General features: G+C 39.5%; 1 protein-coding gene across 2 annotated transcripts in view; it reads left to right on the top strand.

Moving 5' to 3' along the window:
- Positions 1 to 25,527, top strand: part of SOBP (sine oculis binding protein homolog) — a 165,927-nt gene that overhangs the window by 22,156 nt on the left and 118,244 nt on the right. For both annotated transcript variants that reach the window (XM_027551284.1, XM_027551283.1), the window contains exon 4: positions 21,574 to 21,725. In XM_027551284.1, the coding sequence (XP_027407085.1) occupies positions 21,574 to 21,725 (152 nt within the window). The remainder of the gene's footprint in view (positions 1 to 21,573; positions 21,726 to 25,527) is intronic.

The raw sequence follows: 25,527 nt of genomic DNA, 5'->3' as shown, positions 1-25,527 counted from the left end.
ATATATTTCTCATCAAAAAGAAGAGGTTCACTGAATCCTCAGATTTGGAGAGTTTTCCAAACCACTTAGGACAAGGACAGGAGGAGTTATGGTAAACGGCAAGAGTACTAGTAGTTAGTAACAGTATTGATATAATCTCATCAAGCTAATATTTTCTGAGCACTTATTATGGGCCAGGCAATGTGCTAATAGATTATCTCATCTAATTCTCAGAACAACTCTGTGTGTATGCTATTATTAACTTTGTTTTACAGATGAGGAAACAGAGACCCAGAAAAGTTAAGCAACTTGTCTGAGGTCACACAGGTAATAAGTGGCCAAGCTGTTAGCTGAACTTAGGTGCAATGTCTCCTTAACTCATATTCATACCACTGGACTATCGAAAACACAGTATCAGTCTTTTAGTCAATAATGTATTTACTGAATGTTCTTTATATTGTATGAGATAAGATAAATATATACAATATAGATACATCAATATAAACACAAATTACATATAATATATATATTATGAAACATCATATATATATACACACACACACATATATATATGGTGAGCTTCCCAGGTGGCACTAGTGATAAAGAACTTGCCTGCCAATGCAGGAGACATAAGAGATACAGGTTCGATCCCTGGGTTGTAAAGATGCCCTGGTTGAGGGCATGGCAACCCACTCAAGTATTCTTGCCTGGAGAATCCCCATGGACAGAAGAGTCTGGCGGGCTACAGTCCATAGGGTCGCAAGGAGTCAGACACAACTGAAGTGACTTAGCACACACACAAGCACACGTACATGGTACAAATATATTTATCATCCCTGACCACCAAGCACTTAACAGTATTCTTGGTATACAATCAAAACATCATTCTACTTTGATTTTGGGAAGTATAATACGATTTTAGCAGCATTGGGAGGGTACATGGTGACAGTAGAAGGCAGTTAAAGTGGAGCAGTAGAAAGTCTACAGGCAGATTCTCCGGAACTGTTGTGTTTGTACAGTTAAGGAGAAATGGCATCTGAAACATAATGTAGGCTAGAAGATAGTCACTGAAAATTCCAAGTGATAAAAAAGACACAAAATGAAGCTTTAAAATGTTAACTGCTATGATATGGGTCCTGTTTTATCTTTTTAAATATAATCAAGGGGTCTTGAAAAGTTATGTCAAATTTCAACATGTTCAGTCATTCTTTTGTTTTTTTTTTTTTAATGAATTTATTATTGATTGTGCTGGGTCTTCCTTGCTAACACGCAGGCTTTCTCTAGTTGAGGTGAGCGGTGGCCACTCTTCATTGCAGTGCACAGAGGCTTCTCATTTCGGTGGCTTCTCTTGTGGAGCAACAAGGCGTTAGGCATACAGGCTTTAGTAGTTGCAGCTAGAGTGCTGTTCAGTCATTCTTAATGCCAAATGGAACGTGTAGTTTGAATGCTAGCATGATGCGGTGGAGAAACTACCAGAGCAAGAACCAGGAGACCTGGATTGTTAATGCCAGCTCTGCCATTTATTGGTTGTCTAACCTTGGATAAGCCACTTAGCCTCTCTGAGCCTCAGTTTCCTTGTCTGAAAAATGATGTAGTTAATTTAAGTAATCTGTAATTTCCCTATGTTTGTAAAATCTTCACTTTGTGACTTATATAGTGAATAGCCTAGATAATTTTATGATTTGAAAGGGTCTGTTTTAACATGGACTTCCCTGGTGGCTCAGACGGTAAAAGTGTCTGCCTATAATGCAGGGGACCTGGGTTCGATCCCTGGGTCAGGAAGATCCCCTGGAGAAGGCAATGGCAACCCACTCCAGTACTCTTGCCAGCACAATATACATTTGTTAATTGATTGAATGTATTTAAAGCCAGTTACCTATGTGTATAGTTACAGCAGCTGAAAGTCTGATGGAAGATTTATGCTACTTAGGGCAACTTTCAATTATTGTTAATTTTTACTTCGAAAGAGTCATAAATAAATGCAGAAAATAAACTTATGGTTACCAAGGGGGAAAGGTGGGAAGGAGGGATAAGCTGGAAGACTAAAGAACCTATGTATAGTACAGGGAACTCTGCTTAATGCTCTTTAATGAGCTGTATGGGAAAATAATCTAAAAAAGAGTGGATATGTATATAACTTATTGACCGTGCTGTACTGAAGAAACTAACACAACATTGTGTATCAACTATACTCCCATAAAAATTAATAAAAGTAAAATTGAGAAAAAGTGCTAAAGTGTTAAATATGAGTAAATAACAAGATTATATCACTCATATGTTATTAAATGTAATCATTTTGATGTTATACATAAGTTATGATCACTAAAAGTATTTTCCAAAATTTCTGACAAAGAGAAGTCACATTATGTCAAATTTAATTTACCAAAACAGGCACAAGAATAAATAGAAAACCTGAGTAATTCTACATTTCCTGAGTTGTAAGGAAATTAAATAATTAAATCATTTTACAAAGGACATTCTAGACCTAGATAGCTTCAATGTTAAATTCTACAATTTAAGTAAAAAATAAAAACAAACTTAGAGAAACTCTCCTAGAGAAATAGAAATCATTTTATGATCCCAGCATGACCTTGATCTCATCACATGACAAAGGAGTTAAAAATAAAAATGATAATTTAATGTAATTAGTTTATATTAACATGGAAAAATCGTATATCATGAACAATGATTCAAAAATCCTGAAGAAAATCATAGCAAATCAAAGTCGGTGATATAAACAGTAGGATAATGTGTCATGACTAAAGAATTTTTTCTGGGAATGCAAGATTGATTTAAATTGTAAAAATTAGTTAATATAATTAACTAATTGACAGAACAAAATAAAGCTCATGGAATATTCTAAAAAAATGCAGAAATTTAAAATTTGATAAAAATTTAATACAGTAATAAAAACTCTTATAAAAGTAGGAATAGAATGGAACTTCCATAATGTGACAAGCAATATCCACAAAAACCTACTGCTAACATCGTACATAGTGGTGAAATATTGAAAGCTTTCCTCTTGAAGTCCAGAATCAGATAAAGATAACCACTATCACCGTTTCTATTTAATTTTGTACTCGAATGCATAGACAATGTAAGAAGACAATAAAAGAAGCAAAAAATATAAGATTTTAAAGGTAGAAATGCTATTTTGTTTAGAACCTCTCTTCCTCAACAGTGAACAGGTAAACTATTATAATGAATGATTAGTGCTAAACAAATTAGTACCCCCAAATCCATTATATCTCTATATTTCAGCCACACACACACACACAACCTTAACAATACATTTAAAATAGCATCAAACCATCAAATACCAAGGGGGAAAAAACCTAATGAACTGTGTGCAGGATTGCTACACAAAGAACCATAAACATATAAACTATAAACACCAAGAAAACCTAAATCGGTGAAGGGACATGCCATGTTTAAGAAGTGGAGACTAAATGTTCTAAAAAGGCAGATTCTTCCTAAATTGATTGATACATTTAATTCAGTTCTGATAAAAATTTCATCATAAAATGTTGTGGAAATTAAAAAGCTATTTCTAAAATATACATGGAGATGCAAAGAGGTATGAGTAACTGAAACTATCTTGAAGAATAAAAGCAAAATTAGAAGACATACTGTCAGATATCAATATTTATTACAAGACTAGAATAATTATTAATATTATTAGTGTTAATTGTTGCTGTTGTTATTCTTCTTTCAACCATATTTAAAATTATCCTTTAGGATTTATTGATCTATATTTGAGATATAAAAGAGGTAAGAACACTTTCTGTTTCATGTCAATTCTCTTTTGGTTTAATGTTGTATAGAACTTTTCCTTGCAATTATGAAATATATAAATTTTGTAAATGTGCATAAAACATATATGCATTCTTTTACAAATAGTGATCCTTGTGTACTCAAACCTTCTTTCCTCCATAGGGTAACTACTTTCATGGTAATTATTGCTTTCCTTTCTTCTATAGTTGAAACAACTTAGTATGTCTCCCTAAGTAATATAGCTTAGTTTTGCCTTTTTTTGGACTTTATGAAATTATGGTAGCCAGCTTCCAAAATGACCCCCAATTATCATAGTCTCCTGGTGGTATCTTCCTACATTGAATCAGGGATAGTCTGTATGACCAACTTCTAAGGCTATCATAAAAGGTTATTGCAGTTTCTGCATAATTCTCTCACATTATTCACTCTGTGGGGAGCGTGAAGAAACTTAAGCAGTCCTGTGAGGAGGACCCACATAGGCAGGAACTGAGGCCTCCTACCAACAGCCAACACTGACTTGCCAGCCCTGTGTCTGAACCACCTTAGAACCACAGGATCCCCCTATCTAAGTCAAGTCTTCAGGTGACTGTAGCCCCCAAAGACATTTGGTTGTAATCTCATGAGCAATCCCGAGTCAGAATTGCTCCAAATCACTCTCAAATACCTGATCCACAGAAACCATGAACAATAATAAATGATTTCTGTTGAATTTTTTAAAAAGACAAGGAGATAATGATATAAAGATATATATATAAGCCATTGCAATAGAATCCAGAAAATAATCTCGATTGATTATTTATGACAAAAGTATTAGTCAGCTTGGGTTTCCATAATAAAATACCATAGGCTGCATTGCTTAAATAAGCAACACTAATTTTCTCACAATTCTGAAGAACGGAAGTCCAGAGCAAAGTCATCAGGGTTAACATCTGGCAAGAACTCTCTGAGTTGCAGGAGGTTGCCTTTTCCCTGTGTCCTCACATGGCAGAAGGAGATAGCATGCTCTCTTGTGTCTCTTCTTATAAGGGCAAGAGTCCCATCAGACCAGGGTTCTACCCTCATGACCTCATCTAACCCTACTTAACTCTCAAAACACACCATCTCCTAGCAGCATCACTTTGGGAGTTAGAGCTTCAACATGAATTTTGGAGGGACAGAAACATTCAGTCTGTAAGAACAAAAATGACTGTAAAGCAGTGAGGAAAGAATATTCTTCTCAATAAAAGTTCTAATGATAAAAAATGTATGTTGATTCTTCACACCATTCACAAAAATCAGTTCTAGCCATAGATCTCAATGTGACAGGTAGAACATTAAAGCTTGTAGAAGAAAACCTCAGAGAATATATTTATGATCTCTAGTAGGCCAGTCGGAGAAGGCAATGGCACCCCACTGCAATACTCTTGCCTGGAAAATCCCATGGACGGAGGAGCCTGGTAGGCTGAAGTCCATGGGGTCGCTAAGAGTCAGACACGACTGAGTGACTTCACTTTCATGCACTGGAGAAGGAAATGGCAACCCACTCCAGTGTTCTTGCCTAGAGAATTCCAGGGATGGGGGATCCTGGTGGGCTGCCGTCCGTGGGGTCGCACAGAGTCGGACACAACTGAAGCGACTTAGCAGCAGCAGCAGCAGGCCAGTACTTCTTAAACTATATACTATAGACATTAACCATAAAGAAAAAGGTTGATTAAAATAGACTCTGTTAAAGTTAAGAATTTCTGTTGATTAAAAGATATCTTTCAAAAAAATGAAGTGGAAAAGCAAAGTGGGAAATTGTGTTTGTAATACATGTTCCACAAAAGACTCATTCACAATACATAAAGAACCCTTGAAAATAAAAAAGAAAACATCCCAATAGCAAAATGAGCAAAAAATATAAACAGGCACTTCATTAAAGAAAATATCCCAGTGGCCTATAAACGTATTAAAAGTTGTTTAGTCTCATTAGTCATTAGGAAAATAAAACTTAAAATCCCAGTGAGATACCAGTATACAAACAAGAATAGCAAAAATGAAAAAAATTGACAATACCCAGTGTTGGAGAACACAGAGCAACTGGAATGCTCGTACATTGCTGGTGGGAGTATAAACCAGTATATAACCACTCTTGAAAGCTGATTGCCAGCATCTGTTAATGCTGAACATGTGTGTTTGTGCTCAGTTGCTCAGTTGTGTCTGAGTCTTTGTGACCCCATGGACTGTATAGCCCACCAGACTCCCCTGTTCATGGGATTTTCCAGGCAAGAATACTGGAGTGGGTTGCCATTTTCCTCCTTCAGGGGTTCTTCCTAACCCAGGGATCCAACCTACATCTCCTGTGGCTTCTGAATTGGCAGGCAGATTCTTTATCACTGAGCCACCTGGGAAATCCAATGCTGAAATACACATATCCCATTATCCAATAATTCCATCCTAGGTATATACTCAACATAAATGTGTGTGTGTATGTATGTGTGTATGTATATATATATATATATAGTCCAGTTGCTAAGTTATGTCCAGCTCTGCAACCCCTTGGACTACAACACGCAAGGCTCCTCTGTCCTCTACTATCTCATGGAGTTTGCTTAAATTCATGTCTGTTAAGTCAGTGATGCTATCTAACCATCTCATCCTCTGTCGCCCTCTTCTCCTCTTGCCTTCAGTGTTTCCTAGCATCAGGGTCTTTTCCAATGAGTCAGCTCTTCAAATCAGGTGGCCAAAGTATTGGACTTTCAGCTTCAGCATCAGTCTTTCCAATGAATATTCAGGGTTTATTTCCTTTAGGATTGACTGGTTTGATTTCCTTGCAGTCCATGGGACTCTCTAGAGTCTTCTCCAGCACCACAGTGTGTATATATATATATATATATATATATAGAGAGAGAGAGAGAGAGAGAGAGAGAGAGAGAGAAAGCCAAAAGCATTTTAAAGAACCTTTATAGTAGCATTTATTCATAATAGCTAAAAACTGGAAACTATTTAAATGCTCAGCAACAGTAGTTAACATTGTCTCCTAGGGATTCCTTGGATGGGCCTATGTAGATGAGTGTGGGCCTTGAAGTTAAGTGTGAAATTGTGTGTATATGACATGCACAAAATTCAGATTGAAAAACCCTTGTCTCAAAAGATCTTGAGTCCTTGACTTAGAGACCTAGATTTCAAAAAAAAAAAAAAAAAACAATTAGCTGCTTCCTCTCTTGATTTCATCAACTAAGCCCTAGAATGTAGCTTTAACATTTTTATCCTTTATGTAGCCTGTTCATAGCTTTCTCAAATTGAGTATTTAAAATCTCATCATTCCTTAGTATTAAGGAATTATCATTTATTTACATAAATTATATCATGGTGAAGCCTAAAAATTAAGTTACAGGCATGAGACATAAATGTCTCTCAAAGTGATCTGCTTGAGAGCTGCTTTTGATATGATGTAAAGTAGAGAGAAATGAAGGGTCACTGAATGAGTGACAAAAAAGTAGGATACACATTACTCTAGAGCAGTATGGTTCTTACCAGTGGGTAAATTTGCACCCCGCCCCCACCAAGGAGGACATCAGACAGTATATGGAGATCTTTTTTGTTGTCACAGCTGGTAGAGGGGATGATACTGGTGTGAGTGAGTAGAGGCCAGGGATGCAGCTAAATATCCTACAGTGCACATGACAGCCCCACACAAGAATTAAAACCTACAGTGTTAGTTGCAGAATGAGTTGCCTGCAGTGATGGCAGCTCTGTGTGTGGGACACCTCTTGCGTACCACTGCAGCTCCTGTTGGTCCCACAGTGACTCCTGTGGTACTTTGACACCTTAGACATGTGCATTCTGAAAGGGCCTTGCCTCATGCTTCTGCCATATGTTTCTAGTTTCTTGCCCTGGGACTTCCCCGATATGGCAGCATGGGCTTCATGTAAATCATTTTGGCAGCACATCCACAAGTGCAAACCAGAAATATAGAGGGATTGACACACTAGGTCAATGGGACATGAGATGTGATGAATAAATTATTTCTCCTTTTGCCCCCCTGGTTCCTTGGTGGCTCAGATGGTAAAGAATCTGCCTGCAATGAGGGATATCTGGGTTCAGTCCCTGAGTTGGGAAGACCCCCTGGAGAAGGGAATGGCAACCCACTCCAGTATTCTTGCCTGAGAATTCTATGGACAGAGGAGCCAGGTGGGCTACAGTCCATGGGGTCATAGAGTCTGACACGACTTAGCAACTAACATTTTCACTTTTTCATTTCAAAGAGTTATGAAATTTATTTCACACTCCAAAGAATGTTCTCTATGACTGAATACCAGTGTCCTTTAATAGTGGCCAACTTAGTACTACATTGTTACTTTGGCTCTTTGGCTCCCCAGGTTCATTTCCCTTGTCCCCTACGTCTTCCTGGAATCACATGCCCAGTAAAACACATGCATGCAAATCTTTGTCTCAGATTGTGTTTTCTGGGAAGACTCAGGATAAAATACTATGTGTGTGGAGGTTCACACTGAAAGGTCAGAAATTAATGGAAAATAATATAAAAAGTCAGAATTTTATTCATGTTTATTTCTTTAAAGTGAAACATGAAAATGTAATATAGTATTAAAAAGAGGGTACCAGATTTGTGGTGGCACAAGTATTGGAGAGCTTAGAAAGGTCCACTTCTAAAATTGTCCCATCAGCCAAAGAATTTTCTAAGCCTCTTCTGTAAGGGCAAGGGACAACAGTTGTGGTCATACAGAAGGAGAAAAAAGAAAGAAATTAAATGAGGGGTTCAAGAAAGGAAACGAAAGGAAAAAGATTATCCCCTGGCTGCACTCCTTTAAATGGATCTTTGTTTTGAGAAATTTAGAATCCTAGATTTTTAGTTAGAAGGAACCTAGGAGATCACCTATGGAAATTTCCTCTCTTACAGATGAGGAAAAGAAGGCTAGAGAGGCTAAATGAGCTTCTTAAGGTCACCAAGTTGCTTTCATGGCAGAATTAAGGACACCATCTAAACATGGATGCTAAATCACTCATCTCTGTGATACCTGAGGCAGCCTGGAACTTTTCTTGGCATTTTATAAACTCTTTTGAGGAGTATGACCAAGCTAGGATTTTAGAACACCCTGCCTCAGGTCACCAAGGTGCTAAGATGCTAACAGGAAATAAGAGGAAATGTCAGCTGTCCTTGCCCTTGCTTGTAGAGGGCAGGTGTGTTTCTGAAATTAATTAAGACTTGACTGAAGTGTTTGAAATTAATTATTTGAAGGTATAAATAAAGTTTGGTTGAGAGAGAGGAGTGGAGGTTAAGTTGGTAACTCTTGTCATTCTAGGGACATTCTCAATGCTGACTTCTCAAAGTTTCTGTTAAATTGAGAAGACTTAGTTCATGGGCTTGGCCAAGGAGAGTGGAAATAACCATTGCATTCTGTTTGGGGGCTTTTCACTGGTGTTTCCTTCTAAGGCAACTTTGTTCTGAGTGATTAGCAAAGAGGGTGTTCTTGGTTTCCTCTCCCACCTCCTGCCCCAACTCTGGACATCCAAGTACACAAAGTGTGTCTAGTAAGGATTCTGCTTTTTCTTCTTATGCTGATGCCCAGAGTCAGACATTTCCTTCTAGTGGACAAGACAGATATGATCTCTGTCTTAACTAGCTCACAGTTTGGTGGAAAGGACAGACATTAAAAACAAAAACAAAAACAAAAGAAACCTCAATCAGGTCTGATGATGATCAAGTCCAGAGTGCTTTGGTATCTGATCAGGTTTAGGGGCAGGAAGAGCTTCCATAGGAGGAGATTTAAGATAAGATACGAATCGGCTAAGGATTTTGAGGTTGTACATGAGGGAGGAAGCAGCACATGGAAAGGCTCAGAGGAGAGAGCACCTCAAGGTAAACAAAAGGAGGCACAGCCCAGAGAGTAGACAAGCTGAGAGGCTGTCCTGGGCATGGGAGCCATGGGACAGTTTGACTTCTTGAGGGCAGGGGATACCACTGAAGGGTTTGGGGCAGGTGAAAGCAGTTAATCAGATTTGCTTCAGAAGAATTCCTCATTTCCACAGTGGAGGGAATGAGCTAGATGGGAGTGAAGTGGGAAGCCACCTGTAGTATGGACGAGAGGTGTTGGTGGCTTCCTTGGAACGGACAGCAGTAAACTCCATGGTGGTGGGTGTTGTATAGCCTAGGACAGTGCCTGGTACGTAATTAGGCTGCGTAAATAGTAACTGAATGAATGAATAGATATATTGTAAAAAATATTTAGGGGGACCTGATAATTAATCAGAATATAGGAGGTGAAAGGGAGGGAAGGGGCAGGAAAGATAACCAGATTTCTGCTCGCAGGTAACTGCATGGATGGCCAGGAACTGAGATGGAAAACAAGTTATGGGAAGGTTGAAGGGGCAGGTAATGGGAGGGGTGTATATATAGCTTTGGACGTGACAGGTTAAGATGCTGGGAGGCAGTTGGATATAAACTGAGTAGTAACTGTATTGATTCGGAAATCTTCATCTTATGGATGGTAGCGGGGGTCACAGGAGTGCGTAGATGATATGGCCCAATGGGAATATGCAGAGAGAAGAGAGGACTCTGCAGTGTTACAGTGGGTGTGACCCTCTGCTTTTCCCATCGCAGGGCTGTTTGGGGGCACGTGATGGCTCATGATATTTCCAGACAGGGATTGGCATGGGGGCCCTTCAGAGAGCCCTGCAATCACTCATTATTCTCATTCAAGAAATCTAAACGAATATTTCAAAGATCGGAAGATGAAGAGGAAAGTAAATTATCTTTTTGACAGTGTTCCAGCAGGTTCATCTTGGTTCTTTCAACAAATTTAGTTCAGTGAAGGTTCTTCCCACTCTTCAGTCTGCTGAACTTGCAGTTCAGGTCATGGAGGGAGGGGAGGGGCTGAGGAGATGACAGCAGTGTGTAATGCGAAGGCTTTACCCTCCCCGCGTGTCCCTCTGACCCCCGGTCTCTAGGCTGTCAGTTCCTGTTCCCTAGGATGGTAGCTGCAGCAGGTACTCTGCCTGTTTAAACTACCTGAAATGCCGAGAGGTGGAACATGGCATGCTGGTCAGTCACACTGGGGCTGCCGATACCCCCTCTGTGGTCACCAAGAATGCCTGACTTTTGTGACCCCTGGGTGGTGACAGAGAGCCCTGGGGAGCAGGCTTGCTTTTCCCACAGTCCTTTTCTACTGTTTGTTGGCATTTTATGCTAGGGGCAGCCATGGAAAGCTCCTTTAGGACTGGGATCGAGTCTGTCTTGTTTGCCAGACACAAAGTTGAGTAAATAAACGAATCCTTTGTCTACAATGAAGATTTCCCCTCTGGGGAGATTTGTCAACCGCTGTGAGGCCCATTAAGCATAATTAATGGGACAGCCAGATTTCAGAAGGAGAAATGAGCCCTTCAGATAAATAGTGGGTAATGGGAATACTTTTCTTATCCTGAAGTCCTATATGAAGCAGTTTGGCCCTTTAGTCCTAATACGCTGCTATTTGTCTTTCTTTGGAGATGATACCCCTCTGTGTAGAGCAGGGGCTTGGAATTGCTTTTCCAGAAGTGATCAATGTGCTGCTGCACACTTTTTGACCTTGCTCCCTTGTCCCTAGTCATGTGCATCTGTTGGCTAGATGCTGAGACTTGGTGCCTGGACTTGAGCCATGTAGAAGAGAGAGAGGTCCAGAGGAGAGCAAACCCATCACTGCAGCAGAATCGTCCCAGAGCACCTGAGGTTGGATAGAGGGTCTAATCGAGGACTCAGGGATGGGGGACAAGATTTTCATCGCGTTTCTTGTCCATGGCAACCACCCAGTGAACCTGAATTATTCGGTCTATTAGGAGTGGTGTTACTCTCCCATTGCCTTATTATTGATGTCTGCCCTTTTCTCTGTAGGACTTTACAGTAGAAAGGGTCGCCTTCTCTGTATATGATGCATGTAGCAGACACCACAGGACTTAGTGGCCCATGGGTGTCTTTGTTCAGCCTGGCGGCATTTACTGAGGACTAGTGGGTGTCTCAGCACACCTAGCACGGGCCCCACAGCGGCTGGCCTTGTCCTTTTGCTCAGTGCAGACAGAGCTGCTGGCAATGGAGGATCCAAATTCTGGGCTGAAGAGAAGAAACCTTCCTGGTAATTAACGACCCACACAGAAGTGCTCATGCTTCGGTACTAATACAGGGCAGGACTGTAGACCATCTCAGGCAGATGTCCTTGGAAATCCAGTCTTGTGGATTCTCTCTGAAAACACCTGTCCGTGGTCACATTTGTGAAATACAGCACACTCTTGTCTCCCTCTTGAAGATTCCTAGTGACACATTGGTAGAACCCAGAAGTCTTACAGCAAAGAGCTTGTTGTTTAGCTTTGTTTGGCCCAATGCTTCCCATACATGTTTGACCATGGCAGTTTTTTTTTTTGTTTTAAATAACACCGCTCTAAGTATCCCATGGTATTAGTGTTCTGTGGGGGTGTATTTTAGAAAATGTTGCATCAAGAATTCTGTTTTTTTGTTGTTGTTTTTTTTTTTACCTCTTAAGTTCTACCCTCTTCCTTTCTTATTCCCCCTTCTTAGGGTGGGTACATAGGAAAGACAGACTTTCTACAGTGAGTACTGAGAAGTGAAGGTGAGGTTTTCGAAGAGACTTAGAAGACGTCCCTTCACTGGCTAATCAGTGAAAGTATTTAACTTAATGTTAAGCTGCTGCAGGCACGTATACTCAGTAGCGTCTTGTTAAAGAATTCAAGTTTAGTATGGTATGCAAGAGGGAATGACTACTTTGGGACTTTATGGGATCTCTCCTCTTAATACTTTCTTTCTTCAAATGTTGGGAAAATGAGTAAGGAAGGGACACTGGAAGTAAAGCAAATTCACTTTGAATTTGACTACAGAGTCAGTTTTCACAAAGAACTCTTTGGACTTTTCCTCTGATATGCTTTTTTTTAAATTTTATTTTTAAACTTTACATAATTGTATTAGTTTTGCCAAATATCAAAATGAATCCGCCACAGGTACACATGTGTTCCCCATCCTGATATGCTTTGATTAGAGACATAGGGAGATGAATTCTCTGAATTTGGGTGAGTTACATTCCTACATTTTTGTGATTGTTGAAGTCTCTTAAGTCTATCCTTTTCATTTGTACTGTTACTGTATAGGTTCAGAACTTCATCTCCTTTCCTCTGCATCCATCCATCCGTCCATCCATGCTTTTATGCATTCACTCAACATACTCTCAGCATTGACATGTACTAGTTGCTGAACACACAAAGGTGAACGAGTTGTGGTGCCTGCTCTCCTGTTGCCTATTTCTAAGATGTGGAACGAGAGTCCAGCCTTTCTGAATTTCTCAGCACATCTCTGATCCTGTCCTGTCCTTTAAGAAACATTTGGGGGCTCCTTATTACCTGTGGAATGAGGAGGAGCCCCTTCCACCCCAGAGCAAGATGATATTTAAGGGACCCTTCATGCAGGCCCCAGCGGTCCCAGTCTCATCTCTGACTTTTCCCTTCGTACAGTTGTGGAAACTGAGGAGAAGACCGCAGGGCTTCTCCCAGTCCTTGAGCATGTCTGCCAGTCCCTGGCTGCTGCTGGTCCTCTGTCCTGTGCCTCCTTCTCTTGAACTTTCTCCCTCTTCAAGGCCCAACTCACAAGCTGTGTTCTCTGGGCTTTAACAGGCTTCTGAACCCTCTCTTCCCACATTCTCCTGTTTTAGACTATGAGGCACAGACTTCTTGGGTCTGTTCTCTTGGGAGCAGGGTCATGTCCTGTTCAACTCAGCATTCTTGACCAGTAACCTAGTGCAGGGACCTGCACCTGGATGTAAGTGTTTAATTCATTCTGGAGCCGTATCTTTGACAAATATGTATGTTTATGTGTCATATATATATCCCCATAAATATATATATAAGTAATTCTAAATTAGCTAGAAAAGTTCCATTAGAAAATTTAAAATTAATTTTATTAGTTTTTAACTTTTTGTACTTTGTACATATTTTAGCAAACTTAAAAAATCTTTTGTGTAGTTCTTGTTAATATTTATTTATTTTTAATCAGTTGAATGCTTTACAATATTGGTTTGATTTCTATCATACATCAACATGAATTAACCATAGGTGTACATATGTCCCCTCCCTCTTGAATCTCCCTCCTACCTCCCACCTGTTCCTAACCCTCTAGGTTATTACAGACCCCCAGTCTGAGTTCCCTGAGTCATACGGCACATTCCCATTGGCTAGCTCTTTATATCTGTTATCATATATGCTTCTATGATTCCATCTTTTTCCTGTCATTCTGTATAATATGTATATAATGCTTTGTATACATATTATATAATTTGTATAATATGCTCATTCCTTTTATATGTGTGTGTGCTAAGTTGCTTCAGTTGTGTCCAGCTCTTTGTGACCCTATGGACTGTACCACAGCAGTCCAGAAGGGCCCTTCCACACCAGAAAAGCCCTTCCTTTTATATACTGGAACCAAATTTTAGTTTATGTATAGCAATTTAAATTTTATTTTGGAGTTAAGTACTATATTCGGGCTTCCAAGGTGACTCAGTGGTAAAGAAACCGTCTGCCAATGCAGGAGACATGGGTTCGATCTCAGGGTTGGGAAGATCTCCTGCAGAAGGAAATGGCAACCCACGCCAGGATTCCTGCCTGGAAATCCCATGGACAGAGGAGCCTGGCAGTCTACAAGATCATAGGGTTGCAAAAGAGGTGGACACTACTTAGCGACTAAACAATAGCTACCCTATTTGAAGGGATGTGGACTATTTTAAATCTTGAAATCATTTCAGATAATTCTACTTCCAAAAGAAAAATGGGGGTTATTTTAGGTACTATAAAAAATCATAACTGTATGGAACCACTATTATTTAATTGCATCTCTCCTTTTAATGAGAATTAAGTGCAATAAAATTTTATTAATTCAGACTCTATTCTTTGGCAATTTTTAATAGTTCAGTTACCAAGGTGGCAGACATTATCAGTTGTTACTATATACTTTTTAAAAGAGCAAACTTCTCAAGTGTGTAGAAAGATCCACCCATGTATGGATAGTTGATGTAATAATTACAAATAATTCCCATCTATTAATTACAGAATATCTAGCAGTACAGTGATATATTTGGCAACACCTTGTCAACTATTAATTTAACTAATTTTTAAAAAGAATAAGTGTAAGTGAAGCTTTTATTAAATGGCTTTATTCTTAAATAGTCTGAGTTAATGAAATTTAACCAATTACTGGGTTGTTCTTTGTATTCAGAGATATTGGGTCTATAGATATCATCCACTGGGTGGGAAGGATGTGATAGAAGGGGCTGGTACCTACTCACTGGGACTCCCAGACTGCATACAGCCGTCACCTACCCTTTTCTTATGGCGCTGTGCTGTGCTGTGCTGTGCTTAGTCACTCAGTCGTGTCCAACTCCCTGCAACCTCATGGACTGTAGCCCGCCAGGCTCCTCTGCTCATGGGATTCTCCAGCTTATGGCTCTAATTGCAGTAATTTTAAGGAAGTCTCATTTACATGGGGAATGTGCCTACTTTCTCTCATTTGATCCTCACCGCAGCTAGAGTTAAGGTGGGTATTACTATTCCTTGAGTGACTTGCCCATGTCACACAACTGGAAGGGGCAGTATTAGTACTTTCACCTGTGTTCTCTGTCTCCCTCTCTCCACACTTTATCATACTGTCTTTCAAATAATAGCGACTTAAGTTTGCAAAGGAGTAGGTATCTGTTACCTCATTTGCTTAAAAACCGTCACCCCCTTGAGCTGTAATAAGTGGATCTGCCTGTTGCTTTTCTTTTCTGGAGATCCCTAGCTATATGCCATTCTTCCCACCTCCTTCAGCTTCTCCTGTGCTTTAAATTCACATCTAACAGTCATTCTGAAAATATTTGACATTATGCTGCAGTATGATCAGACAGTAGGCTTTGGCCACTCTGCCTTCACTTCTTGGTCCTCAGCTAGCTCTACCTCTATGCCCAGGGCTAAACATTAGCCAAGTAGTGAGCAGAGGCTTCTTGTGCCCTTAGCTTCTCCCATCTCTGCCCTCCTTTTTTCTCATGGAGCTCTCTTCTTAGCTCTTCTCTCCATTCTCTGTGAAAACTTGTTCTTCCGAAAGAATCACTCATTTTAAAGCATAAATCATTATAGATAAATATGTATTGAGCCTTACTGCTTTCAGGGAATTCATGTTTTAATGGAATATAAGAAATATTTAGCCCAGGAAATTACTCCATAATGGTAGAATTGGACTTCTGTGAGTAGGTAAGGATAATTTTTGAAGCTAGAATATTCTTATTGGAATCTTCAAAGTTACACATGTATAAGCGGTTCCCTACTTCACCCACATGGAAAGTCAGTCTTATCCATGTCCTACTCCTGATCCCCCTCCTTACAAAAGAAAAAGCTGAGAAAAGTATTGCTTGCCTATGAGTAGAATGACTGCTTCGTGAGACCCAAGTATATTGGTTCTGTCTCATCATTTAATGTTCAAGTGGCCCTTGAGGGTGCAGACAGAATGTTTGCAGCAAATCCAAGTCGCATAGTCATAAAGAAGCATAGGCTTGCACTGTGGGCCTTTAACTTGTTTCTTAAAATCGACCAACAAATACTGATTAACACTTCAGCTGCCTCCTCAAAGACATTTTGACCTTTCTGATTCCATTTTGTCTATTAGTGTGTTATGGAGAGGGCAATGGCACCCCACTCCAGTACTCTTGCCTGGAGAATCCCATGGACGGAGGAGCCTGGTGGGCTGCAGTCCATGGGGTCGAGAAGAGTTGGACACGACTGAGCGACTTCACTTTCACTTTTCACTTTCATGCATTGGAGAAGGAAATGGCAACCCACTCCAGTGTTCTTGCCTGGAGAATCCCAGGGACGGGGGAGCCTGGTGGCCTGCCGCCTATGGGGTCGCACAGAGTCGGACACGACTGAAGTGACTTAGCAGCAGCAGTGTTATGGAGCAGTGTGCTGTGCAAGTAGCAGAATCTGTGACAGCTTTTAGTCTTTTTCTTGCAAGGTTGTCTGTGTGGATGGTGTATAATCTCACCCATTTAGAAAGACTGTGGTCTCTAAGGTGTAGTAATCAAGAGCTTGGGCCCTGGAGTCAGATGCCCCAGTTTTCATCTTGGCTTTGGTGTGTAATGACTGTATGATTTGGAGCAAACTACTTGGCTTCTAAACCTCACTTTCCACATCTGCATAATGGGGATACTGTTGGTACCTACCTGCCTGGGGGGTGGTAGCTGTGATTAAGATTAAATGATGGATTTAAAGAACTTTGCACTGTGCCTGGCACCTACTAGCCATAATTATCTTCCTTTTGGTTCAGTGGTCCAGATTTTCTCTTGGTCTCCCTTATGTTTATTTCTAGAACACAAGGAATTGTACAGGAGCTTCTGTAGGACTCTAGAGACTTTTAAATTAGATTGCCTTAAGGTTCTTGAAATTCAGTTATTCCAAGAAGGGCTTCAAAGAAAGCAAACTTTAATCTTAGTTTCTTGCCTGCTTTCCAGGCCATGTATTTATTCTGTTCTTAAGTGTAACTTCTCCAGCAAATAGTTTGAATGTTACCTGTGCTTTCGTTTCATAGTGTGGAAAACACGCAAGAATCACTTCAAGCTGTCTTCCAGCTTGTTTCAAACATAATTCAAGTCTTGAAATGATTATCTGGACATATGCATTCTAGGAACTGTTGGAGGAGGGAAACAGCACCAGCAGATACTTTTAGATTTGTTTTCTCAGTCTTAGATTCCCATGAAAGTTACAAAAGGGTGGTGAATCACTTGGAGTCCATTAAGGCCCTCCTGATTTGCTTTGTGCTCTGGTCAGGTAAGCTAGTATGCATGTTCATAACCAATTAAAATGCCTCTAGAACGGCATTGACCAAGGCCATCCTTATTTTTAAGTCCCCAGATAAGTAATTTTTCAACTTCAGCAAGGCATTCCAGAAATGCTTGACTTCATACTTCTCTGCCTTGTGATAAATAAATACAATTTTGATTTTATCTCAGAGTAATTAATTTAGATTTCTCCTTCTGGGATATAAAGTAGAATAATGTTCTATAGCTCTTTGAACATTAGATTGGAAAGAATATGCCCTAAACATTTTGCTTAATTAAATCCTAAAGAGGTGGTACAAACTTTTCATGATTAATTGAAACATGCCGGTTTGGACTGATGCATATTTATATGATATTATCATATGAAGAATTTATCATGTTATATAAACTATTCACTATGGGAATGTGATTTAAAGCTGTAAGTATTTTGCATTTGTTGCTGCATTGTTCATTATGAAAAATACACAGGCTAATAATGGCTATAAAGGAAAAATCTGTTACAAGAATTTTTGGGGGGCTAATCTTGTCTCTAATGACCCAGATTTTAGCCTAGATATAAGAGATCAGGTTTTCCTAGTTTGAAGAAATATTTTTAAAATTAAAAAATTTTAAAGCAGATAAGGTTCAAAAGACTAAAGGGCTGGGGCGTTCTCTTTTGCCAATGTAAAGCATGCACACAATTCCTGGGTTTCAGATTTTTAGAAAAAGATGTGATTGTTAAAATAAACCAATTCTTTTGGCTTTAATGTTTCCCAGGTGATGCTACTGGTTAAAGAACCCACCTGCCAATGCAGGAGACTCAGGAGACCTGGGTTCAATCCCTGGGTCGGGAAGATTCCCTAGAGGAGGGCATGGCAACCCACTCCAGTATTCTTGCCTAGAGAATCCCATGGTCAGAGGTGTCTGGTGGGCTACAATCCACAGGGTCACAAAGAGTCAAACATGACTGAAGTGACTTAGCATGCACACATACATTTTGGCTTTAAGCACTTAAGAAAAGCTCATTTTCTAGGGGTAAGGACATGCTGTTTAAGATGGGGTACCATCTCATGTCTGGTGGCAGAATTTTCAGCTAAGTTTTAGCTGACAATTTTAATAACCAAAGTTCTTTCTTATTTCTTAAATATATTAATAAAAATGACTTTTATTAAGACTAGAACATCTGAGATATCTGAAAATGTTTTCTTGAACTTTTGGAATAATCCCTTTATCTGACTCTTCTTTGGAGCATTAGCTGTTGATAACAGTTTGGTGACAGAACAGGAGATATCTGATGGCAGTTTTCCAAAGAGTTTGCCTTTATGAAACACAATTTTATGAAAAACGGAAGAGAATACTGAATTATTTAACAAGACAGATGCTAAGTACCATTCTAAGAGTTTTCCAACTGCCAGATACAAAAGTGCACAATTTCTTTTGTCTCATTTTCTCTATCGTTACTTTGTAGTACAAATTATTTATAAAAATAATTTGCTTTAAAATTATACTTTTTATTTGTTAGCTCTATTGTAAAAAACTATCCTTGCCTCTCCTTTAAAAAAGACAAGTAGGACTGTGTGGTGATGATGGAGTAAATATGAGACAGACCTGTGAGTGGCCTTTTTGCCTTGGGCATCATTCCTTCAGGTCAGGCCAGGATTCAGGCCAGCTGCCCAGCCTTCTTATAGCTTTGCTCTTTACCCTCTGTCATCTTGCTTTTAGCCTATGATAGTTAAAGATCTAGGACTAAAACACTTACTTCCCCCACATCCCTCCAAATCAGACTATTTAAAGGAAGAAACCGCAAGGGGAAACCTAATGCATGTTCTAAAGTGGCTCCCGAGGAAGTGGGGTCTCCTCATTGAACTTTGAGGCCAAATAATTTCCCCCGTAAAATCTTTTTTCCCTTATTTCACCAGAATCAAGCTTTTTGCCAGTGGATCATTTGTGAGAATTCTGCTGTATCATCTTTTTTTCAGGAATTTAAGATTTTAAAGTAGCTAACTGGAAAAATAGAAACTATTAGTGCTAGTTAGTTTAGTAATGATAGATGATTATTTTCTACATATACTCTTTCTAATCTAATTTTAAAACACCATACTCTAAGGTAAATTATAGAGTCTTGTTAATTTTTCATACCATGTAAAACATCTGTAGACAGGTGCCATATTAGTAATCATACAAAATATAAATAAAGCTTTCTTTGAATAGAATACATTATTAAATAGTCATTGCATGACATTTGAATTCATGTTATGACTCCATTTAAAGGAAGTTATTTTATCAAAAATGTTTGATTAACATCAGAGGTTCTTTTTTTATAGTGTCTCATTTGATAATTAACAATCAATTACAACATGTAATTTGTGAAATAAAAATGATCATTAAAATGACAATACTTATTCCATTAAGGTAAACAAAATGCTATCCAGAGTTCTGAGTGATGACACTTGGCAGGGGGTGGGGGGGGGGGGAAGCCATATCACTGCACTACAAATTAGTTTGCTTCTAATTTTGCAGGCTGATGACCATACTGCCTCAAACCAAATCTTTTCCACTGGAAATGGAATGATTGCATGACAGGCTCTATGAACCATGAATATGTCAACAACTCATGAACCAGGCCTTGCTTAGCAATTAGTCTTTGGGGGATTTTATTCGGAAATCAGACAACACTATACCAAAGCTTGTTGGGGATTTTATGATTGCCACCCATGTCTGGAGCATGAGTTTGGTTAGTACAAAAAAAATCCATAAAGGAGGAAGACGTATGGCTAATAGTGGCAATCAGTCATACACACACACACACACGGTCAATTGGGATGACCATGGAAACGTAAGATACAGTGAGAACCCCCTAGGAGGTAGCAAGGAAATATTCCTTAGATTTCCACTAAGAAATCGTCTCCTATTTTCTGTGTAAATACCCCAGTGTTTCCCTGACTCCAGTCATTTGAGTATCACCATCACATTTTGTTACAGCATCTTATCACCTGCACTATGATTTACTCAAAATATATTTTATTAAGTGACTCACTTTAAAAGCCTTTGTTTGTCTTAAGCAATAATATTTGTGATATTCTGAGCTTGTTGTGCCAGTTAAATTTGTTTTTTTTCTCTTACAAAGGACAAGAAATACAGTAGTTAAAATATTGAAAATATCTGTCTACCACCTAACATTAATCTAAGTGTTCCCACGACATGGGTAGCAGGTTCTACAGAAGCTACTAGGACCACCAGTGGCTGAGAATGATCTGGGCAGCTGAGTGACCTCAGGCCTCATGGCTGACACCCCCCATTACCAATCCTCCATCCAAGGACCATGAACCACATCACCTGGAGGGGAATTTGAATCAGTCCTGCGCCTCCCCAAGGATAGCCGTGAGGGAAGGCTGTCTCATAGCAGACTGCTGAGTGAGCTGGGATACTGCCTTCCTTCCGGAGAACCTGGCCACTCACACCTTTCCTTTCTTTGACTGACCCTATATCACCTGGAAATCGTTATATTGCAAGAGTCAACAACACCCCCTTTCACGTAACAGTAATTGGGAACACAGCAAGATTGAGCCTGGCTCCTGACTGTCCCAATTCACATGGGGACATCACTTTTGTAGGTTAGCACTGGGCAACCCACTCAATATGGATCTTGTAGGCTGTCAGCAGTACCCTTGAAGAAAGGAGTCACTTTCCAAGCTTCATTAGTACAGAGCCTGGTTTAACTAGGCAGAATAAGCATTTGTACCAGGACAAGAAGCCCTGGGAACCCTCGTGGCTCTGCAGTCATGCTTTGGTTTTTAAATAAATGATGTCTTTTGGAAACATAGGAGCCAACCAAAAAAAGAAAGAAAAACGAGAGAGAGAAAAGCAGTAAGTCTTTCCACCAAGAGCTGCCTGTTTTCCTAGGTCAGAAAGTGGTGAGGTACTGAAATTAAGATCAGACCTCAAGTAATTCTCTGAGGTTCAGGGTGTGTCTAAGTTTGAAGGGATGTTTGCTTCTGATATGAACATTTTTCTTATACTTTTATTATAGAAGATGATGTGTCAAATGTACAAATAATGTGTGCCTGGTGCCAGAAAGTGGGAATCAAGCGCTATTCCCTGAGTATGGGAAGTGAGGTGAAAAGCTTCTGCAGCGAGAAGTGCTTTGCCGCCTGCCGACGAGCCTACTTCAAGAGAAATAAGGTAAGAGCACCGTAGAGAGAGGCGGCCCATGCAGGCCTCACCGCCCCGTGCGCATGCGCCTCTTAGCTTCTAGCTGAATTCACTGCGCACCCCGTACTTTGATTCTTTCTGTTTTGTCTGTTCTCTTTCTCTGTCATACTTAACCTTCTGGATTAAAGAGCCCCCTTCTAATGTGTAACCTGTCCTTCAATTTCTCTTGTCTTGGTGTTTGAATTCTGAGAGGGTGAATGAATCTGATGAAGACGCAGTGGTACCCTAAGTGACAGTCTCTCTGGCGGTAGAGTACTAGACGAGGGTCTGTGAAAGAGAAGTGGTAGAAATTTCCTGTCGAGGCTGAAAAACTAGCCACAGAAGCGTGGCCAGAAAGCTTTTAGTCCGCTCAGCTTTATACTTGTTTGCAAGGTGAATGTTGCTCTGGCTCTTTCCAAAATCCGACCCACAAATTCTAATCAGGAAAAAGTCAAGTTTTTCTTGACACCTTACATTAAAATTGATTGATATTGAGAGAAGATGAAATAATGAATATAGGAACCAACCTAGCTCACACAGCGAAGTGTTTGTGAGAAGCATGGTGGGTGAACACAGGAACAGCCATGGTTATGGTTTCTTTTTTTGTTTTGCCTTAAGACATCTCAGATCTGAAAGTGTCCTTTTAGAATAGCGTTAGCCACCATTGATGGGAAGTGGAATGAATGATGTTTTTACAATCAACATACACACTCAGTTAATTTCCTGATCTTTTAAGAACCGCTATTGCATTCTGCCACTAATAATTGAAGTCAATTGCTAGTTCTTGATTTTCCATTGATCTGCAAATCTTCCTTAATTCATAAAATCGTCCACATTTTGCTAAGCATTTCCATTAAACAATGTCAAAATCTGTCCTTCTTTGAAGCAAACAGTTACTGTTTTTTTAAGTCTGATATTTGCAATCCTGAAATGCTAATTTGGGGCTCACTGCATTGCAAGAAGCACTGTTGCAGCAAATTATCTCCTTCAAATTTGGGTCACATCATTCGGCCAAAAAGCATAATGCCAAAAGAATTAGGCTGCAGAATTCAGCGAGGTGGAATTTTAGTAGCAGTCTCTAAGAATTAGTTTCATAATCTTCACTGGAACAGGGAGACAAGTAAGGAAATTGGAATTCTTTTGGGACAGTCAACAGTTCACTTTCCCCTGGGAGGGGCCTCACGGGAGGGGCTGGTGAGGCTTTAGAGGAGGGTGGTTGGAACAACGCATGGGAGACACGTTTTGTTTTAATATTTGGGGATTAAAATGATCTCTGAGACCCTGAGGCTCCCATTTTGAATGCTGAGCACTGGGGTAACAATCACAAGAGTGGGCCCAGAGCTTTCATCTTCAAAGCCGTACTTACCACAACAAAATACTTTGCATTCCATCCCAGAAGATGGCTATAGAACAGGGGTTTTGTCTTTCTATTATTCCAAAGGGTTATGGGTCTGAATCTTGATGGACTGCCTGTAGTGAATAAAATCAGGCAAGATAAATTTGTCACAATCCTGGTAATACATGTTGCACTTTGCACAGTGATCCAACTTTTTAAGCCTTTGATAAAAGGTATCTGATTCAATATGAAAAAAAAGTCCATATAATACATATCATATATATAAGATATACATATTTATAATTATAAAGTTTAAGGTCAAACTGAATTTAAAATTCCATAGCATACAGTTTTGAAAAATGGATAACTGGGAGCCAAGATAAGAGTATTTGGAATACTTAGTAGGTAAAATCAGCAAAGGGAGAAAGACCATTACTCTTCACTTCCTGCAAGTAGTTATTGGGGTAGTTCTTTGAATATCCTGTAAAACCTGGGAGCGGCAGTGACTTGACGTTTAGCCAGTGACTTTGAGGGCTGACCCCCCCCCCCAGCCCATTAGTGTACATACAATACCTGTCATTTCTGCAATCTTCATGCTTATTTATGTATTCCAAACCTCTGCCCCACTAGACGGTGTCGTTTTTCAGATAGAGAAATAAACTGGTCACATCGCTTGCTAGATTCTTTTTTTTTTTTAATTTCAAGAGTGTTATCTCTGCAACAATATCCTATTGTATTACAATAAACATGTACAGCTGCTGCATTTCTGTTAACTGATAGGATTTTGTGGTCATTTCATTTAGGGCTTGGGTTTCCTAATGGATTGTATTAGATACCAGTCTCCATCCTGCCATTTCTAAGAACTGCTGTACTAAGCCCCAGGGTGTTCCTCACTGAAGACAATAGCAAATAGCTACTTCTGTTCTTGTATCATTTAACAAAGTCTTTAGTCCTCATTATTAAGATTGTGGACTGCTTAATCTTAGAGGGCAGAATTCCTCCCATTCCTACATAAAAGATTTTCTGGCTAAATTCTACACTTTTAAATACTGAGAAGTGGATGGAAAACAGAGTGAATAATGTGTATGCAGAACAGAATTTTGCCTTAGGTATAATGTAGAATCTAAAAAAACATGTAAAATTAACTATGTTGTAAATTGTGCTTTATAATGACAGCCCACTTCTTGGTAGATAGCATGCTGGGATCTAAAAATGGTCTCTAAGTTGAACCCAAATTGCATGCATAACTTTACAAAGAAAAATCCTGGTAGAAAAGGTAGCTAATTAGGAGCAGTATTCAGCTGACCTCTGTTTTGTGTCTGAGCAACACCTGCATTTGTGAATGTAAATTGGACAGCTGTGCCTGTGCTTCCCCTGCCATCCTCTTCACAAATGCTTGGGTATAAAGGCAGGAACTGATTTTCTGCTAAAAAACAAGGACAAAAATAGCCCAACTCTCAGAATGAAGGCCCGCTGAAAATTGGCTCTTTAAATTTCATTTGCTTCTCAAACCTCCTTTCTGCTGGGGTCTCTGTGTTTGTTTGATGGAATAGGTTAAGAATGACACATCCCTCTCTTCCAAACCCTGGTGCTGTGAAGTAAGAGGGGATGGAAGGAAGCCAAGTTAACCCTTTGTGGCATGTAGGTTATAATTTTAAACCAACTTAAAATTCAATTTGAAGAGTAATTTGGATTGCTGTAAGTATGTAGGCTTTCTTCGGAATGCTTCTGCTAGAACTGTGAGTCACAGCTGTATTCATTTAAGGAGCCCAACTACCAGCTTACACATTTCAGGATGTTGGCTCTAGGAAGTGTATGGTGTTGATTCATAATCATATTTCATAGAATCCTTATCCCCAACAGGCTCGACTGCTGACTCCAAAATGTTTGAAACAATGGGTAAGACAAATACTTTTGTAGTCTGTGGGCATCAGCCGAACAATGGGATGTCAATCTCATTACTTGATGCACTGCAGACTTTTCAGGGAACTAATAGCTCATTCTTTTCCCAGCCCCTTCTTGAGGCCACAAGTAGAGAAGAACTTGAGAACATTTCTAGCCTAGTGTTTTCCCTAGGAGTTGGAAAGTCGTATACTCCTTAGTGGTTTTGTAAGAGATGCTGAAGTGTTTAGTCCAACTAATACCAGTTTTACTTTGCACAATAACAGACACTTAAAAATATTCTTTCCTAAGGGAGTGATGCCTTGTAACCATTATCCCACTTAAAACAAGAGTAACAAACAAGACCACAAATAGTAGTCTTTTCCAAATATCCTGTGTTTGATCTTTTTCCTTCTGCATGGGAAATATCCTGTTGTCTAAACTGATGTCTACAAATCAAGCAAGAAATCAAAATTCAAGACAAAAGGCTAACACAGGCAACGTAAGGAGGTTTTCTTTCCTTGTTCAGATACCAAATTTATAGGGGTCTCACTGATACTTTAGTAATAGACACAA

The sequence above is a fragment of the Bos indicus x Bos taurus genome, chromosome 9 (genome assembly GCF_003369695.1).
Source record: "Bos indicus x Bos taurus breed Angus x Brahman F1 hybrid chromosome 9, Bos_hybrid_MaternalHap_v2.0, whole genome shotgun sequence".
NCBI lineage: Eukaryota > Metazoa > Chordata > Mammalia > Artiodactyla > Bovidae > Bos > Bos indicus x Bos taurus.
The sequence above is the reverse complement of the archived record's forward strand: the minus strand, read 5'-3'. Positions and strand labels throughout refer to the sequence as shown.